Below are 19,197 nucleotides of genomic sequence, written 5' to 3' on the forward strand. Positions count from 1 at the left end.
AATGTCCGGTCTTTTCCATTCTCTGGCAATCACCTCCTGAATGTTCTTATGCACATCAAATATCTTCCTCTTCTTGGGGCCTAACCCTTCAAATACTGAATCCTGGACTGAATGCGGTGGCTTCTGATCCTCCAACCCCATTTTAGCCCTAACTGCCTTTACTAGGGAGCTAGTGGTCTCCCTGCGGCCTCGTCTTCAGAAGAATCGTCTGATGACCCCCACTCTCCTTTCTCCAGACCCGAAAGTATCTCACTGTCACTGGAGGGGGTCCTTAGCAGCAGAAGTCCCGGGACGGTGGTTTATTAAACCGCTAACCGACTCTCTGACTTCTTCACATATCATTTGTTTAATGCTGCCCATTAATGACCGAGCTTCCTCCTCCACTAACTAGCTGATACAAGCTTGACATATAGGTTTTGTGCAGGCAGAAGGAAGCTTCTTACATACACCACATTCCTGCTCCTTTATTCTGGAGGGTCTTCCTGGAAGACTCCTTTGATACCTAAGCAAAAAAATGACCTCATGAGCATATACATAAATAATATTCATGTGGGGGTCAAACCCCTCTTACCCCATCCTGGTACCGAAGCATCATTGGTGGTCTCCGTGGGTTCTGCGCGCTGAACCTGCGCCATCTCTTACACAGCAAACTGCCCAAATTGAGGTACTGTACACACTCTTCTCATCCAACGTGTTAGTGAGCTGGCTGGGCTTATCCCTCCCCTTTTGGTCCAAAGCATAGCCTCCTCCCACCGCTGCAGCCCGGAAGTAAACGCACGGGCCGGCGGCCAAACATGCGAACACAGCCGCAGCGGTTTGCATGAGCCCAGGACCGGTCTCAGGAACCGGGAAGACAGATGGAAGGGGTAAGGAGAAGGGAGCCCAGCGGCTCCTGGAGAACTTACACCATACGGTGTAACCCTCCACACACCATCAATAGCTGGGGCCCCCGCTTACTTTTCTTCCAACGGATTTGATTCCCTCCTGCCCCTTAGGACAGGAAACAGAACTGGAGATAGAGGGGATGATCCCTCCTTTAAAAAGGCGCTTCTGGCTCCTGTCCTGAGGAGGGGGGTCTCTCCAGGGGTGCTGTCATAGGCGAGAAAGAAAGACACTTGGTCTTTTGTGCCCCAGGTCACCATTATAGGCCAAACATTATATCTTGAATAGACTTTGTTCCCTAGATTCATCCACCTTCATAGTGGCTCCAATAGCAGAGAATCCGTATCCTCAGGGGAAAATAAAGGGGTCCCCCTGGTTTCTTCATGAGGATAGTGTGAATCTTCTAGGATTTCTCCTTGCTCGTTCTCGTCTGAAGACTCCCAGTCGGATGCTATATATCAGTGACCCTGCTTAGGGGAGGCACTTTTTAAACATTTTCATTGAATCGGAAACTTCAGATTAGAGAATATCTGATCCTCTGAAGTAGTGACGGGGGTTCCTCCTCTACCACCTTGCTCACACAGAACACCTAAGACCAGGATGGGGCGAGTCTTTTCTTGCATACAGCTCTCTCTTCCTTTAGATTTAGTGGTAGCTTTCCTAGGGATCTCTGCTATTCCAAAATAAAAGAATAAAAAGGTGGGGATTGACCCACTTTACCCCACCAGGAATACTGGTCTGGCGTCCTCACCCTCCTGGACAGCAGCGCGCGGGCTACCCTCGTCCTCTATGGTACCAGACAGGGATAGTTTTCCATAAGTAGATCCACAGATGCTTGCAGGCTGGCTGGGACCCTTCTGACCACGCAGGTTTAGATACCCTAGTCCGGGTCCCTGCCGGCACTCCCATGCGGCCCTTTCAGCAGAGGATGTCCCTCCCCTTACTTCCGGAATGCTCCTTCACTGGAGCCACATGCATTCCAAATACCGGAAGTTGCAGGACTGCAGAGCACACCGAGAAAGTGATAAGCCCCCCCTTCAGGCTGGGAGGAAGGCAGAAAGGGCCCCAGACCTCCTGAACACCGCCAGGAGGATCCAGCATCACCTCCCGGTTATGCTGGGACTGGCCAGGAACACCGATCCCACAGAACACACCCAGGACCCAGAAGGATTGGCCCCAGACTTAGCAGGTGCCTCCTAGTGTTGTCTTCTGCCGCACCGGGTAACCCCTATAGATGTCACACCTCAGGGGCTCCTGCAGCCTGATCCCAGCTCTCCACACAGACGTCCTAGCCATAGGGCAGAGCCCCTCCTTAAGAGGTCTCCATGAAAGCTTCTGTTTCCTGCCCTGGATGCAGGCGGTCTCGTCTCAAGTCAACAGGCCTCTCCTGGGGTATCCTGCCAGAGCCAAACCTAACCAGAGGGACTCCCTGTGCATCTGGTTATCAGGTGGGCTCACACCTGCCAGGGAGAGAAGCAGAGGATGACCCTGCATGAACCTGGTCAGGAACTAACCAGGGGCCACCATCTACCCCATGACAGATGACCTCTCCCCACCGGGAAGAGACAGATCTCATGGCACTGCCCTCCTGGGGGATGAAAGGGAAGGAGCGGCCCGCTCATCATTTCCTTCACCTGTTTTAGGTGTTGAAATTATCTAAATCTACACAAAGGGAGCCGGCGCCGATTTACACCGAGAGTGGACGCACCGAAGTCGTGGAGGCCGGTGCCTGCACATAACTGTGGCAGATCCACTATAGTGTAGTGCAGAGCGCGCAGTCACATCGCCAGCGGCTGGCTCTTCTGTGCGCTGCGGAAACAGCAGTGCTGATCAGTATGAAATAGCAGGAACGTCAGAGGGTGCAGCGAGAGATCGCCTCCTGGACCTCGTATTACATCCCCCTCCACCCCCGGGGATCGCCTCCCCTGCCCTCCACCCCCAGGGATCGCCTCCCCTGCCCTCCACCCCCAGGGATCGCCTCCCCTGCCCTCCACCCCCAGGGATCGCCTCCCCTGCTCTCCACCCCCAGGGATCGCCTCCCCTGCCCTCCTGGACCTCGTATTACATCCCCCTCCACCCCCGGGGATCGCCTCCCCTGCCCTCCACCCCCGGGGATCGCCTCCCCTGCCCTCCACCCCCAGGGATCGCCTCCCCTGCTCTCCTGGACCACATATGACACCCCCCTCCACCGCCCCCAGGGATCGCCTCCCCTGCCCTCCTGGACCTCATATTAAATCCCCCTCCACCCCCAGGGATCGCCTCCCCTGCCCTCCACCCCCAGGGATCGCCTCCCCTGCCCTCCGGGACCTCATATGACATCCCCCTCCACCCCGAGGGAACGCCGCCCCTGCTCTCCTGGACCACATATGACATCCCCCTCCACCGCCCCCGGGGATCGCCTCCCCTGCTTTCCTGAACCACATATTACTCCACCTGGGGAAGGGGGGGGAGAGAGAGACACTCTCCACCTCTGGGGTGGGGAAATCATCGCCCCCCGCTCTCCTCCACCTCTGGGGATCGCCCCCCCTGCTCTCCTCCACCTCTGGGGCGGGGGGGAGGGGAATCGCCCCCCCCCCCTGCTCTCCTCCACCTCTGAGGGGGGGGGGGGGGATCGCCCCCCTCTGCTCTCCTCCACCTCTGGGGATCGCCCTGAGCCTCTTTCTAAATCCAGTTATAAACAAACAAAACATGAGAATAAAAGTCTGGAGGTTTATTATCACAAGGAGCCGTTCAGCCGCCGCACCATTAACCCTTCAGTTACACCCATATTTCTCCTTCAGCTCCTCCACCAGCTTGATGTACTGCGCCTGCGCATCCTCCTTGGAGGTGCCTGCAAAAAAGGAGAGAGAGAGACAAATAACAGAGGCTGCAAAACTGAGCGGAAATGTCACGTGTGGCGCCCTAGTGACTACACAACCGACTACAGCGCTGACTGACCCATCCCCCTAACATCAGCGGGTGAGAACCAGGGACCCCCCCCCCCCCCCCCCCGAGGACGTCAGCAAATAGCAGATAAAGGTAGTTGTAGATACCCGACAATAACCCCCCCCCCCCCCCCAGGTCCAGTACATGCAGCCCCAGCGGACGGGCCAGCACCGGAACATGCCGGTCTAACACCGACGACCTACATATAAGAGGTCCCAAACACAATTGGGTCCAAAATAGCGGCTCCACCCGGGAATCTCTCAGTAACTACCATTAATGGCGGTCTGAATGGGACAAGGGCACAACAACCGCCTGACGTGCGTCTCACCTTCGCTTTATCCACGGGAACGCCGTCACCGAGCTGCGATCCACCCTATAGACCCATCACTCAGCTGAGACGGGGGGGGGGGGGGGGGGGGGCCGAGCACCATCCCACCCAACCATAGAGGGCAAGCTCTTGTGAGCAGGGTCCTCACCCGCACAGCGCTGCAGAACGCGGAGGCGCTACAGTAACAGCTCTTACCCTTCTTCCCCGACCAGGCGTCCCACTTGGCTTTACCCTTGAAGTCCAACATTCCCGGCCGGGCTGGAGACAAGAAGTACAAGATGAGACGGCAAGCGGTAGAGCCGCCATGTTACTGCCTGCGCCCCCCAATCCAAATAGAGCTTCAGTGTTGTCAACTAGACCCCCCTCCACAGACGGCCCTCCGCTCCCCTCCCCCCTCCACAGACGGCCCTCCGCTGCCCCCCCTCCACAGACGGCCCTCCGCTCCCCTCCCCCCTCCACAGACGGCCCTCCGCTGCCCCCCCTTCCACAGACGGCCCTCCGCTCCCCTCCCCTTCCACAGACGGCCCTCCGCTCCCCTCCCCTTCCACAGACGGCCCTCCGCTCCCCTCCCCCCTCCACAGACGGCCCTTCGCTCCCATCCCCCCCCCTCCACAGACGGCCCTCCGCTCCCCTCCCCCCTCCACAGACGGCCCTTCGCTCCCATCCCCCCCCCCTCCACAGACGCCCTCCGCTCCCATCCCCCCCTCCACAGACGGCCCTCCGCTCCCATCCCCCCCTCCACAGACGGCCCTCCGCTCCCATCCCCCCTCCCTCCACAGACGGCCCTCCGCTCCCATCCCCCCCCCCTCCACAGACGGCCCTCCGCTCCCATCCCCCCCCCCTCCACAGACGGCCCTCCGCTCCCATCCCCCTCCCTCCACAGACGGCCCTCCGCTCCCATCCCCCCTCCCTCCACAGACGGCCCTCCGCTCCCATCCCCCCTCCCTCCACAGACGGCCCTCCGCTCCCATCCCCCCCCTCCACAGACGGCCCTCCGCTCCCATCCCCCCCCCTCCACAGACGGCCCTCCGCTCCCATCCCCCCCCCCTCCACAGACGGCCCTCCGCTCCCCTCTCCACAGACGGCCCTCCGCTCCCTCCCCTCACGGCCCTCCGCTCCCCTCTCCCGCACGGACCCTCACGCTCCCCTCCCCCATCCGCAGACATACCCCCCCGCTCCCCTCCCCCATCCGCAGACGACCCCCCCGCTCCCCTCCCCCATCCGCAGACGACCCCCCCGCTCCCCTCCCCCATCCGCAGACGAACCCCCCCCGCTCCCCTCCCCCATCCGCAGACGACCCCCCCGCTCCCCTCCCCCATCCAGCAGACGACCCCCGCTCCCTCCCCCATCCACAGACGACCCCCCCATCCACAGACACCCCCCCGCTCCCCCTCCCCCATCCACAGACTACCCCCCCGCTCCCCTCCCCCATCCACAGACGACCCCCCCGCTCCCCTCCCCCATCCACAGACGACCCCCCCCGCTCCCCTCCCCCATCCACAGACAACCCCCCCCGCTCCCCTCCCCCATCCACAGACTCCCCTCCCCCATCCACAACTCCCCTCCCCCATCCACAGACGACCCCCCCCGCTCCCCTCCCCCATCCACAGACGACCCCCCCCCGCTCCCCCCTCCCCCATCCACAGACGACCCCCCCCCGCTCCCCTCCCCCATCCACAGACGACCCCCCCCCGCTCCCCTCCCCCATCCACAGACGACCCGCCCCGCTCCCCTCCCCCATCCACAGACGACCCCCCCCCCTCCCCTCCCCCATCCACAGACGCCCCCCCCTCTCCCCTCCCCCATCCGCAGACACCCCCCCCGCTCCCCTCCCCCATCCGCAGACGACCCCCCCCCGCTCTCCCCTCCCCCATCCGCAGACGACCCCCCCCGCTCCCCTCCCCCATCCGCAACTACCCCCCCGCTCCCCTCCCCCATCCAGACGACCCCCCCCCGCTCCCCTCCCCCATCCGACGACCCCCCCCGCTCCCCTCCCCCATCCGCAGACGACCCCCCCCGCTCCCCTCCCCCGCTCCACAGACACCCCCCCCGCTCCCCTCCCCCCGCTCCACAGACGACCCCCCCCTCCCCTCCCCCCCTCCACAGACGACCCCCCCCGCTCCCCTCCCCCCATCCACAGACGACCCCCCTCTCCCCTCCCCCCCATCCACAGACGACCCCCCCCGCTCCCCTCCCCCCCATCCACAGACAACCCCCCCCGCTCCCCTCCCCCCCATCCACAGACGACCCCCCCCGCTCACCCTCCCCCCCATCCACAGACAACCCCCCCCGCTCGCCCTCCCCCCCATCCACAGACGACCCCCCCCCTCCCTCCCCCATCCCAGACGACCCCCCCTCCCCTCACCCACAGACGGCCCACGCTCCCTTCCCCCATATCCAAGACGACACCCCCCCTCCCCCATCCACAGACGACCCCCCCCGCTCCCCTCCCCATCCACAGACGACCCCCCCCGCTCCCTTCCCCCCATATCCACAGACGGCCCCCACCTGTGTTGACGTCCCCGACTGTGGCCTGCTTGAACAGGGCGTACACCTCCAGCATCTCCTGGTCGGTGGGCGAGGTCTTCAGCTGCTTCACCTCCTCCGCCGCCTTATCAAAATCAGCCTGAAACATGGAATAAGGATGTGGGAGGAGCCATGTATCAGAGGGGGCGGGGCCGACAACCAGACCGCATGGGGGGGGGGAGCGGGGCCACAACCAGACCGCATCGGGGAGAGGGTGGGGGAGGGAGCCCGACAACCAGACCGCATCGGGGAGAGGGGGGGGGAGGGAGCCCGACAACCAGACCGCATCGGGGAGAGGGGGGGGAGGGAGCCCGACAACCAGACCGCATCGGGGAGAGGGGGGGGAGGGAGCCCGACAACCAGACCGCATCGGGGAGAGGGGGGGGAGGGAGCCCGACAACCAGACCGCATCGGGGAGAGGGGGGGGGAGGGAGCCCGACAACCAGACCGCATCGGGGAGAGGGGGGGGAGGGAGCCCGACAACCAGACCGCATCGGGGAGAGGGGGGGAGGGGGGGGGGGAGGGGGAGGGAGCCCGACAACCAGACCGCATCGGGGAGAGGGGGGGGAGGGAGCCCGACAACCAGACCGCATCGGGGAGAGGGGGGGGGGGGGAGGGAGCCCGACAACCAGACCGCATCGGGGAGAGGGGGGGGGGGGGGGAGGGAGCCCGACAACGAGACTGCGGGAAGAGGAGCTGACAACCCGCAGCGTGCAATAAAGCCGCCATTATACCCCCGAAACAGAGGCGGACATAATCGGAGCGGGCGGACACAGACGCAGCATTACCGCAGCCGCAGCGGTCTGTACCTGGGACATGATGCCGCGCGTTCTCTTCTCTCAAAACTGGACTCTCCGGGAGAGCACGCGGCAATCACGACTCTTAACCCCAGATGACTCCACCCACTCACCTGATCACAGCCAATCACTGGACGCGATATAGTCACGTGACAATCAGGACAGTTGATCGCAGCCATATTGCATGTGGCAAAGAGAACCGACTGTAACTTGTGACATCCGCTGGCGTCTAAAGGGTCACCCCCAATGATGGTAATACACCCGACACTCCCTCCCGTCACCCCCCCCACACTCCCTCCCGTCACCCCACACTCCCTCCCGTCACCCCCCCCACACTCCCTCCCGTCACCCCCCCCCCACACTCCCTCCCGTCACCCCCCCCCCACACTCCCTCCCGTCACCCCCCCCCACACTCCCTCCCGTCACCCCCCCCCCCCCCCCCCCCCACTCCCTCCCCCCCCCCCCCCCACCCCCCCCATACCCCCCCACCCCCCCCCCCCCCCCCCCCCCCCCCTCCCTCCCTCACCCCCCCCACCCCCCCCCCCACCCCCCACCCCCCATCACCACCCCCCCCCCCACAACCACAACAACCCCCCCCACACACCCCACTCCCGCACCCCCCCCCCCCCCCCCCCCCCTCACTCCCCACCCCCCCCCACCACCTCCCCCCCCCCCCCCCCCCCCCCCCCCCCCCACACACCCTCCCGTCACCCCCCCCCCACACTCCCCCCCCCCCCACCCACCCCCCCACACACCCACCCACCCCCCACACCACCCAACCCCCACCCCCAACACACGACCCCACAAACCCCCCCCCCCCCACACCCCCCCACCCCCCCCCCCCACCCTCCCCCCCCCCCCCCCACCTCTCCCTCCCGCCACCCCCCCCCCTCTCCCTCCCGTCACCCCCCCCCCAACTCTCCTCCCGTCACCCCCCCCCACTCTCCCCTCCCGTCACCCACCCCACTCTCCCTCCGTCACCCACCACCCACTCTCCCTCCCGTCACCCCCCCCCACTCCCTCCAGTCACACCCCGCAATCCCCCCGCGACCCCCCCCCCCGCACTCCCTCCCGTCGACCCCCCACCCCGCACTCCCTCCCGTCGACCCCCCCCGCACATCCCTCCCGTCGACCCCACCCCCGCACTCCCTCCCCCCCCCCCCCCCCGTCGACCCCCCCCCCCCCCCCCAGCACTCCTCCCGGCGACCCCCCCCCCCCCCCCCCGCACTCCCTCCCTAGACCCCCCCCCCGACTCCCTCCCGTGGCGACCCCTACCCACCGCACCCTGCAGAGCCGCAGCCCCCCTCGCAACCCGCAACCCTGCAGACCCCCGCACCTGCAGCCCCCCCCCTGCTGCCATACTTGGTCACATCTGAATCTGGGAAAGCTGGGTGATGTTTCAGCCCCGCCCCCGCTCATATAGCTTTTGTCCTTGTGTGGGAATGTTGGGGCGCCCTGCGCCGAGACTGACGGGCAGAGTCCGCGCTGCGTCTACGTGTCCGTTATCAGCCGCCTGACGAGGGCAGAGTCCGGGCGTGAAGCCTCAGAGCGTCCTGCCCCGGGGTCTCCTCCTCTCCCTGGCAGGGGCACAGCCGCACAGCTGACACTCTAGTACCCCCACAGAGGGAGCCTCAGAGGGGGGGGGCATGTGGCTTGATTGTGGTGGTGGGTGACCACGTGACCTGGGGGTGGTGGTGGTGGGTGACCACGTGACCTGGGGGTGGTGGTGGTGGGTGACCACGTGACCTGGGGGTACTCTCTGGAGAGAAGGGGGAACTTCCCCAGAAGCTCAAGGCTGAGGTTGGCTTTTCGGAGATGCACCCGCTGCAGTGTCCTACGAAAAGAGGGTGATGCCCGCGTCATATTCAGCAGAGGTCAGCCCGCCCCACACATGTTGTGGGCACAAGACCTGGCATCACAGGAGGTGTAGTGCGGTGTATGTTCTATACCGGACCCTGCAGGAGGTGTAGTGCGGTGTATGTTCTATACCGGACCCTGCAGGAGGTGTAGTGCGGTGTATGTTCTATACCGGACCCTGCAGGAGGTGTAGTGCGGTGTATGTTCTATACCGGACCCTGCAGGAGGTGTAGTGCGGTGTATGTTCTATACCGGACCCTGCAGGAGGTGTAGTGCGGTGTATGTTCTATACCGGACCCTGCAGGAGGTGTAGTGCGGTGTATGTTCTATACCGGACTCTGCAGGAGGTGTAGTGCGGTGTATGTTCTATACCGGACCCTGCAGGAGGTGTAGTGCGGTGTATGTTCTATACCGGACCCTGCAGGAGGTGTAGTGCGGTGTATGTTCTATACCGGACCCTGCAGGAGGTGTAGTGCGGTGTATGTTCTATACCGGACCCTGCAGGGGTGTATGCGTGTATGTTCTATACGACCCTGCAGTGCGGTGTATGTTCTATACCGGACCCTGCAGGAGGTGTAGTGCGGTGTATGTTCTATACCGGACCCTGCAGGAGGTGTAGTGCGGTGTATGTTCTATACCGGACCCTGCAGGAGGTGTTAGTGCGGTGTATGTTCTATACCGGACCCTGCAGGAGGTGTAGTGCGGTGTATGTTCTATACCGGACTCTGCAGGACGTTTAGTGCGGTGTATGTTCTATACCGGACCCTGCAGGAGGTGTAGTGCGGTGTATGTTCTATACCGGACCCTGCAGGAGGTGTAGTGCGGTGTATGTTCTATACCGGACCCTGCAGGAGGTGTAGTGCGGTGTATGTTCTATACCGGACCCTGCAGGAGGTGTAGTGCGGTAATACAGCACTAGTAATAAGGCCTCATGCACAGGACCATGTTATTTTCTGCTTCAGATCGGTTTATTTTCATGGTGCTGCTGTCGACATCCGTGTGTCTGCCCTGCAAAATAAGAATAGGCATTTTGACAATGGGACCGCGGAAATTGCGGGAAGTCGGCGTCCGGTATCCGTGTTTTGCAGACTGCTAAACGGATATGGAGGAGTGAATGTAGACAGGGTGATGGGGGGGTGACCATGTGACCTGGACAGGGTGATGGGGGGGTGACCATGTGACCTGGACAGGGTGATGGGGGGGTGACCATGTGACCTGGACAGGGTGATGGGGGGGGTGACCATGTGACCTGGACAGGGTGATGGGGGGGGGGGGTGACCATGTGACCTGGACAGGGTGATGGGGGGGGGGGGGGGTGACCATGTGACCTGGACAGGGTGATGGGGGGGGTGACCATGTGACCTGGACAGGGTGATGGGGGGGTGACCATGTGACCTGGTGAGGGGGGGGGGGGTGACCATGTGACCTGTGAGGGGTGTGTGACCTGGACTGGGTGAGGGGAAGTGTGGTCACATGACCTGTACAGGGTGGGGGGGGGGGTGTGATCATGTGACCCGGACAGGGTGAGGGGGGTGTGGTCACATGACCTGTCTCTCTCCTCAGCTAGTGATTTCCGTGTAGGGCGGGACCTGCGGTGATTTGTATATAAGGCGGAGTCTGTGTAATTTGCATACAGGGCGGAGTCAGGCTTGTGATCGCGGTAGCCTGTAAGAGTGGAGCCGCTGCGCTCCTATGTACATAAAGCGCCTTCACTGGAAAACTAGAAGTTCTATAACATTTTCTGGATTCTTTGTGCTTCATTTCCTCTGCTTTCTGTCAGTGAATGGGAACATCCTCGGGCTGTCTTCATATGGCCGCTGTAGACATGCTCCCGTCACGTGGGACTGTAACTGCTGCAGATGGACGATGGGTGGTATGACGCCCTCACGTAGCCCCCCCCCCCGTCTATAGCCACGCCCACGCCACCCTGTTGTAGTCATAAGGAAGCGAACTCTGGGATGGTTTGATCCTTGTTGCTGCCCGTAGTCATAATGTAAGTGGCGGCTGCCTGAGTGTGAGCTTCCGAAAGTGTGTGTTAGATATGGGGGGTCCTGTATAGAGTGCTGCAGGTATCGGGGGAGGGGTCCTGTATAGAGTGCTGCAGGTATCGGGGGAGGGGTCCTGTATAGAGTGCTGCAGGGTATCGGGGGGAGGGGGTCCTGTATAGAGTGCTGCAGGTATCGGGGGAGGGGTCCTGTATAGAGTGCTGCAGGTATCGGGGGAGGGGTCCTGTATAGAGTTGCTGCAGGTATCGGGGGAGGGGTCCTGTATAGAGTGCTGCAGGTATCGGGGGGGAGGGGTCCTGTATAGAGTGCTGCAGGTATCGGGGGAGGGGTCCTGTATAGAGTGCTGCAGGTATCCGGGAGGGGTCCTGTATAGAGTGCTGCAGGTATCCGGGAGGTGTCCTGTATAGAGTGCTGCATGGTATCGGGGGGAGGGGTCCTGTATGAGAGTGCTGCAGGTATCCGGGAGGTGTCCTGTATAGATGGCTGCAGGTAATCCGGGAGGTGGCCTGTATAGAGTGTGCTGCAGGTATCGGGGGAGGGGTCCTGTATAGAGTGTGCTGCAGGTATCGGGGAGGGGTCCTTTATAGAGTGTGCTGCATGTATCGGGGGAGGGGTCCTGTATAGAGTGCTGCAGGTATCGGGGGAGGGGTCCTGTATAGAGTGCTGCAGGTATCGGGGAGGGGTCCTGTATAGAGTGCTGCAGGTATCGGGGAGGGGTCCTGTATAGAGTGCGCATGCAGGTATCGGGGGGAGGGGTACTGTATAGAGGTGCTGCAGGTATCGGGGGAGGGTCCTGTATAGAGTGCTGCAGGTATCGGGGAGGGTCCTGTATAGAGTGCTGGCAGGTATCGGGGCGGGGTCCTGTAAGAGTAGTGCTGCAGGTATCGGGGGAGGGGTCCTGTTATAGAGTGCTGCAGGTATCGGGGGAGGGGTCCTGTTATAGAGTGCTGCAGGTATCGGGGGAGGGGTCCTGTTATAAGGTGCTGCAGGTTCGGGGGAGGGGTCCTGTATAGATTGCGCAGGTATCGGGGGAGGGGTCCTGTATAGAGTGCTGCAGGTATCGGGGGAGGGGTCCTGTATAGAGTGCTGCAGGTATCAGGGGAGGGGTCCTGTATAGAGTGCTGCAGGTATCGGGGGAGGGGTCCTGTATAGAGTGCTGCAGTATCGGGGAGGGGTCCTGTATAGAGTGCTGCAGGTATCGGGGGAGGGGTCCTGTATAGAGTGCTGCAGGTATCGGGGGAGGGGTCCTGTATAGAGTGCTGCAGGTATCGGGGGAGGGTCCTGTATAGAGTGCTGCAGGTATCGGGGGAGGGGGTCCTGTATAGAGTGCTGCAGGTATCGGGGGAGGGGTCCTGTATAGAGTGCTGCAGGTATCGGGGGAGGGGTCCTGTATAGAGTGCTGCAGGTATCGGGGGAGGGGTCCTGTATAGAGTGCTGCAGGTATCGGGGGAGGGGTCCTGTATAGAGTGCTGCAGGTATCGGGGGAGGGGTCCTGTATAGAGTGCTGCAGGTATCGGGGAGGGGTCCTGTATAGAGTGCTGCAGGTATCGGGGGAGGGTCCGTATAGAGTGCTGCAGGTATCGGGGGAGGGGTCCTGTATAGAGTGCTGCAGGTATCGGGGGAGGGGTCCTGTATAGAGTGCTGCAGGTATCGGGGGAGGGGTCCTGTATAGAGTGCTGCAGGTATCGGGGGAGGGGTCCTGTATAGAGTGCTGCAGGTATCGGGGGAGGGGTCCTGTATAGAGTGCTGCAGGTATCGGGGGAGGGGTCCTGTATAGAGTGCTGCAGGTTATCGGGGGAGGGGTCCTGTATAGAGTGCTGCAGGTATCGGGGGAGGGGTCCTGTATAGAGTGCTGCAGGTATCGGGGGAGGGGTCCTGTATAGAGTGCTGCAGGTATCGGGGGAGGGGTCCTGTATAGAGTGCTGCAGGTATCGGGGGAGGGGTCCTGTATAGAGTGCTGCAGGTATCGGGGGAGGGGTCCTGTATAGAGTGCTGCAGGTATCGGGGGAGGGGTCCTGTATAGAGTGCTGCAGGTATCGGGGGAGGGGTCCTGTATAGAGTGCTGCAGGTATCGGGGGAGGGGTCCTGTATAGAGTGCTGCAGGTATCGGGGGAGGGGTCCTGTATAGAGTGCTGCAGGTATCGGGGGAGGGGTCCTGTATAGAGTGCTGCAGGTATCGGGGGGAGGGTCCTGTATAGAGTGCTGCAGGTATCGGGGGAGGGGTCCTGTATAGAGTGCTGCAGGTATCGGGGGAGGGGTCCTGTATAGAGTGACTGCAGGTATCGGGGGGGGGGGGGAGGGTTCCTGTATAGAGCTGGCTAGGTTATCCGGGGGAGGGGTCTGTTATAGAGTGCCTGCAGGTATTGGCGGGGGTCTCTGTATTAGAGTGCTGCAGGGTATCGGGGGGGGGGGGGGGGGAGGATGGTCCCTGTATAGCGTGCTGCAGGTATTCGGGGGGGGGGGGTATAGAGTGCCGCAGGTATCGGGGGGGGGGTTCCTGTATAGAGTGCCGCAGGTATCGGGTGGGGGGGGGAGGGTTGTATAGAGTGCCGCAGGTATCGGCGGGGGGGGGTCCTGTATAGAGTGACGCAGTGGTATCGGGGGGGGGGGGAGGGTTATAGAGTGCCGCGGTATCGGCGGGGGGGGGGGGGGGTCCTGTATAGAGTGCTGCAGGTATCGGGGGCGGAGGGTCCTGTATAGAGTTGCTGCAGGTATCGGTGGGAGGGTTCCGTGTATAGAGTGCATGCAGGTCTCGGGGGAGGCGGGTCCTTGTATAGAGTGCTGCAGGTATCGTGGGGTCCTGTATGTAGAGTGCTGCAGTATCAGGGGGGAGGGTCCTGTATAGAGTGCTGCAGGTATCGGGGGAGGGGTCCTGTATAGAGTGCTGCAGGTATCGGGGGAGGGGTCCTGTATAGAGTGCTGCAGGTATCGGGGGAGGGGTCCTGTATAGAGTGCTGCAGGTATCGGGGGAGGGGTCCTGTATAGAGTGCTGCAGGTATCGGGGGAGGGGTCCTGTATAGAGTGCTGCAGGTATCGGGGGAGGGGTCCTGTATAGAGTGCCGCAGGTATCGGGGGGGGGGGGGAGGGTATAGAGTGCCGCAGGTATCGGGGGACTGGGATCCTGTATTGAGTGCCGCAGTTATTGGGGGGGTCCTGTATAGAGTGCTGCAGGTATCGGGGGGCGGGGGGTCCTGTATAGAGTGCCGCAGGTATCGGGGGGGGGGGGGAGGGTATAGAGTGCCGCAGGTATCGGGGGGGGGGGGAGGGTTATAGAGTGCCGCAGGTATCGGGGGGGGGGGGGGGGGGTCCTGTATAGAGTGCCGCAGGTATCGGGGGAGGTGTCCTGTATAGAGTGCTGCAGGTATCGGGGGGGTCCTGTATAGAGTGCCGCAGGTTTCGGGGGAGGGGTCCTGTATAGAGTGCCGCAGTTATTGGGGGGGGGGGGGGTCCTGTATAGAGTGCCGCAGGTATCGGGGGGGGGGGGTGTCCTGTATAGAGTGCTGCAGGTATCGGGGGGAGGTGTCCTGTATATAGTGCTGCAGGTATCGGGGGGAGGTGTCCTGTATAGAGTGCCGCAGGTATCGGGGGGTCCTGTATTTGCAGACGGCGGTCATGGAGGATAGCCCTCAGCGTCTGCACTGGGGAGACGTACAACACGCAACAAGATGGAGACAAATCCACATAATAATGAAATGTAATAAAACACATAAAGCGGCAACACGGAGAAGCTGGAAGTGACGAACAGAAACGCTGCAGCCCCGCGAGGAAGCACTTGGCGCCGCGATCGTTGGGCGGAACGCTCCAGGCTGGGTCAGTACTGATTAGCAGTATTTCACAGTATTGCTACTATAGGCTTTGTATGTGGCGGTGGCGGTGCGCCCTGACAACACGCGTGCCGCAATATACTATGCAAATACGTGTAATAATACTAGTCCCTTATGGCGGCAGCGTGAATGTTCGTCCAGATTCTCCGTGTTGCTGCTTTATGTGTTTTATTACATTTCATTATTATGTGGATTTTCCAATAAATTATGAATTTCTCTATCTTGTTGCGGGGAGGTTTTTGATCTTGATGGGTGTTGTACGGCTGGTTCCATGCAAGATGTGGGAAGAGCGGCCCCACCCCGCAGAGCGCCCACTGTGGGAAGAGCGGCCCCACCCTGCAGAGCGCCCACTGTGGGAAGAGCGGCCCCACCCCGCAGAGCGCCCACTGTGGGAAGAGCGGCCCCACCCCGCAGAGCGCCCACTGTGGGAAGAGCGGCCCCACCCTGCAGAGCGCCCACTGTGGGAAGAGCGGCCCCACCCTGCAGAGCGCCCACTGTGGGAGGAGCGGCCCCACCCTGGAGAGCGCCCACTGTGGGAGGAGCGGCCCCACCCTGGAGAACGCCCACTGTGGGAGGAGCGGCCCCACCCTGCAGAGCGCCCACTGTGGGAGGAGCGGCCCCACCCCGCAGAGCGCCCACTGTGGGAAGAGCGGCCCCACCCCGCAGAGCGCCCACTGTGGGAGGAGCGGCCCCACCCCGCAGAGCGCCCACTGTGGGAAGAGCGGCCCCACCCCGCAGAGCGCCCACTGTGGGAAGAGCGGCCCCACCCCGCAGAGCGCCCACTGTGGGAAGAGCGGCCCCACCCCGCAGAGCGCCCACTGTGGGAAGAGCGGCTCCACCCCGCAGAGCGCCCACTGTGGGAAGAGCGGCTCCACCCTGCAGAGCGCCCACTGTGGGAGGAGCGGCTCCACCCTGCAGAGCGCCCACTGTGGGAAGAGCGGCCCCACCCTGCAGAGCGCCCACTGTGGGAGGAGCGGCCCCACCCTGCAGAGCGCCCACTGTGGGAGGAGCGGCCCCACCCTGGAGAGCGCCCACTGTGGGAGGAGCGGCCCCACCCTGGAGAGCGCCCACTGTGGGAGGAGCGGCCCCACCCTGGAGAACGCCCACTGTGGGAGGAGCGGCCCCACCCCGCAGAGCGCCCACTGTGGGAGGAGCGGCCCCACCCCGCAGAGCGCCCACTGTGGGAAGAGCGGCCCCACCCCGCAGAGCGCCCACTGTGGGAGGAGCGGCCCCACCCCGCAGAGCGCCCACTGTGGGACGAGCGGCCCCACCCCGCAGAGCGCCCACTGTGGGAAGAGCGGCCCCACCCCGCAGAGCGCCCACTGTGGGAAGAGCGGCCCCACCCCGCAGAGCGCCCACTGTGGGAAGAGCGGCTCCACCCCGCAGAGCGCCCACTGTGGGAAGAGCGGCTCCACCCTGCAGAGCGCCCACTGTGGGAGGAGCGGCACCACCCTGCAGAGCGCCCACTGTGGGAAGAGCGGCCCCACCCTGCAGAGCGCCCACTGTGGGAGGAGCGGCCCCACCCTGCAGAGCGCCCATTGTGGGAAGAGCGGCCCCACCCTGCAGAGCGCCCACTGTGGGAGGAGCGGCCCCACCCTGCAGAGCGCCCACTGTGGCAAGAGCGGCCCCACCCTGCAGAGCGCCCACTGTGGCAAGAGCAGCCCCACCCTGCAGAGCGCCCACTGTGGCAAGAGCAGCCCCACCCTGCAGAGCGCCCACTGTGGCAAGAGCGGCCCCACCCTGCAGAGCGCCCACTGTGGCAAGAGCGGCCCCACCCTGCAGAGCGCCCACTGTGGCAAGAGCAGCCCCACCCTGCAGAGCGCCCACTGTGGCAAGAGCAGCCCCACCCTGCAGAGCGCCCACTGTGGCAAGAGCGGCCCCACCCTGCAGAGCGCCCACTGTGGCAAGAGCGGCCCCACCCTGCAGAGCGCCCACTGTGGCAAGAGCGGCCCCACCCTGCAGAGCGCCCACTGTGGGAAGAGCGGCCCCACCCTGCAGAGCGCCCACTGTGGGAAGAGCGGCCCCACCCTGCAGAGCGCCCTCCCAATGGCAAGAGCGGCCCCACCCTGCAGAGCGCCCACCTACGAGAAGAGTGGACTTGGTCCCTGCAGCTCCCCTTGCCACAAGAGGTCTTTCGGCTCTGAGGTGTATGATGGAGGGGGCAGCCTGCTGGTAGCCATTAGTGAGCTGAATAGCGGCTTACAGTGTGAAGATAACAATGTCTCTGCTCTCTCTGTATTATATACTGTGTATATATATAATGTAGAGCCCGGAGCTCAGGAATGTCTCTGCTCTCTCTGTATTATATACTGTGCATATATATAATGTAGAGCCCGGAGCTCAGCAATGTCTCTGCTCTCTCTGTATTATATACTGTGTATATATATAATGTAGAGCCCGGAGCTCAGGAATGTCTCTGCTCTCTCTGTATTATATACTGTGTGTGTATATATAATGTAGAGCCTGGAGCTCAGCAATGTCACTGCTCTCTCTGTATTATATACTGTGTATATATATAATGTAGAGCCCGGAGCTCAGCAATGTCACTGCTCTCTCTGTATTATATACTGTGTATATATATAATGTAGAGCCCGGAGCTCAGCAATGTCTCTGCTCTCTCTGTATTATATACTGTGTATATATATAATGTAGAGTCTGGAGCTCAGCAATGTCTCTGCTCTCTCTGTATTATATACTGTGTATATATATATAATGTAGAGCCCGGAGCTCAGCAATGTCACTGCTCTCTCTGTATTATATACTGTGTATATATATAATGTAGAGCCTGGAGCTCAGCAATGTCACTGCTCTCTCTGTATTATATACTGTGTATATATATAATGTAGAGCCTGGAGCTCAGCAATGTCACTGCTCTCTCTGTATTATATACTGTGTATATATATAATGTAGAGCCCGGAGCTCAGCAATGTCTCTGCTCTCTCTGTATTATATACTGTGTATATATATAATGTAGAGCCCGGAGCTCAGCAATGTCTCTGCTCTCTCTGTATTATATACTGTGTATATATATAATGTAGAGCCCGGAGCTCAGCAATGTCACTGCTCTCTCTGTATTATATACTGTGTATATATATATAATGTAGAGCTCGGAGCTCAGCAATGTCTCTGCTCTCTCTGTATTATATACTGTGTATATATATAATGTAGAGCCCGGAGCTCAGCAATGTCTCTGCTCTCTCTGTATTATATACTATGTATATATATATAATGTAGAGCCCGGAGCTCAGCAATGTCTCTGCTCTCTCTGTATTATATACTGTGTATATATATATATAATGTAGAGCCGGAGCTCAGCAATGTCTCTGCTCTCTCTGTATTATATACTGTGTATATATATCTAATGTAGAGGCCGGAGCTCAGCAATGTCTCTGCTCTCTCTGTATTATATACTGTGTATATATATATATAATGTAGAGGCCGGAGCTCAGCAATGTCTCTGCTCTCTCTGTATTATATACTGTGTATATATATAATGTAGAGCCCGGAGCTCAGCAATGTCTCTGCTCTCTCTGTATTATATACTGTGTGTATATATAATGTAGAGGCCGGAGCTCAGCAATGTCTCTGCTCTCTCTGTATTATATACTGTGTATATATATCTAATGTAGAGCCCGGAGCTCAGCAATGTCTCTGCTCTCTCTGTATTATATACTGTGTATATATATAATGTAGAGCCCGGAGCTCAGCAATGTCTCTGCTCTCTCTGTATTATATACTGTGTATATATATAATGTAGAGCCCGGAGCTCAGCAATGTCTCTGCTCTCTCTGTATTATATACTGTGTATATATATCTAATGTAGAGCCCGGAGCTCAGCAATGTCTCTGCTCTCTCTGTATTATATACTGTGTATATATATCTAATGTAGAGCCCGGAGCTCAGCAATGTCACTGCTCTCTCTGTATTATATACTGTGTATATATATAATGTAGAGCCGGAGCTCAGCAATGTCTCTGCTCTCTCTGTATTATATACTGTGTATATATATAATGTAGAGCCCGGAGCTCAGCAATGTCTCTGCTCTCTCTGTA

General features: G+C 60.8%; 2 protein-coding genes across 7 annotated transcripts in view; one reads left to right on the plus strand and one right to left on the minus strand.

The window, feature by feature from the left end:
• Nucleotides 1-3,577: 3,577 nt before the first annotated feature.
• Nucleotides 3,578-7,594, minus strand: DBI (diazepam binding inhibitor, acyl-CoA binding protein). The gene is made up of 4 exons (XM_044274466.1): nucleotides 7,471-7,594; nucleotides 6,644-6,761; nucleotides 4,331-4,393; nucleotides 3,578-3,712 (listed from the first exon to the last, which is right to left on the minus strand). The coding sequence occupies exons 1-4, from the start codon at nucleotides 7,477-7,479 to the stop codon at nucleotides 3,636-3,638; spliced, it is 267 nt and encodes an 88-aa protein (XP_044130401.1). The 5' UTR covers nucleotides 7,480-7,594; the 3' UTR covers nucleotides 3,578-3,635.
• A 2-nt stretch (nucleotides 7,595-7,596) lies between these two features.
• The window catches only part of CUNH2orf76 (chromosome unknown C2orf76 homolog), a 35,383-nt gene continuing 23,782 nt past the window's right edge, over nucleotides 7,597-19,197 (plus strand). Inside the window, exon 1 of one of the 6 annotated variants that reach the window (XM_044274465.1) lies at nucleotides 7,597-7,710. Coding sequence is in view for 3 of the 6 variants with exons in the window: in XM_044274464.1 (XP_044130399.1) it covers nucleotides 9,309-9,332 (24 nt within the window). In the remaining 3 variants the exon portion in view is untranslated. Of the gene's footprint in view, nucleotides 7,711-9,200; nucleotides 9,333-19,197 lie in introns of those variants that run through there. The other 5 variants (XM_044274461.1, XM_044274460.1, XM_044274464.1 and 2 more) reach the window with 5 other exon arrangements.

This window comes from Bufo gargarizans, unplaced genomic scaffold (assembly GCF_014858855.1).
Source record: "Bufo gargarizans isolate SCDJY-AF-19 unplaced genomic scaffold, ASM1485885v1 original_scaffold_1771_pilon, whole genome shotgun sequence".
Taxonomy (NCBI): Eukaryota; Metazoa; Chordata; class Amphibia; order Anura; family Bufonidae; genus Bufo; species Bufo gargarizans.

Bases quoted from the DNA above. Each gene is read 5' to 3' on its own strand.
- DBI (XM_044274466.1), bottom strand. The intron at 4,394-6,643 runs GTGGGGGCCGTC...TCTTGTCTCCAG, and splicing joins AGTCGGGGACGTCAACACAG to CCCGGCCGGGAATGTTGGAC. The intron at 3,713-4,330 runs GTAAGAGCTGTT...CCTTTTTTGCAG, and splicing joins CGCCTGGTCGGGGAAGAAGG to GCACCTCCAAGGAGGATGCG.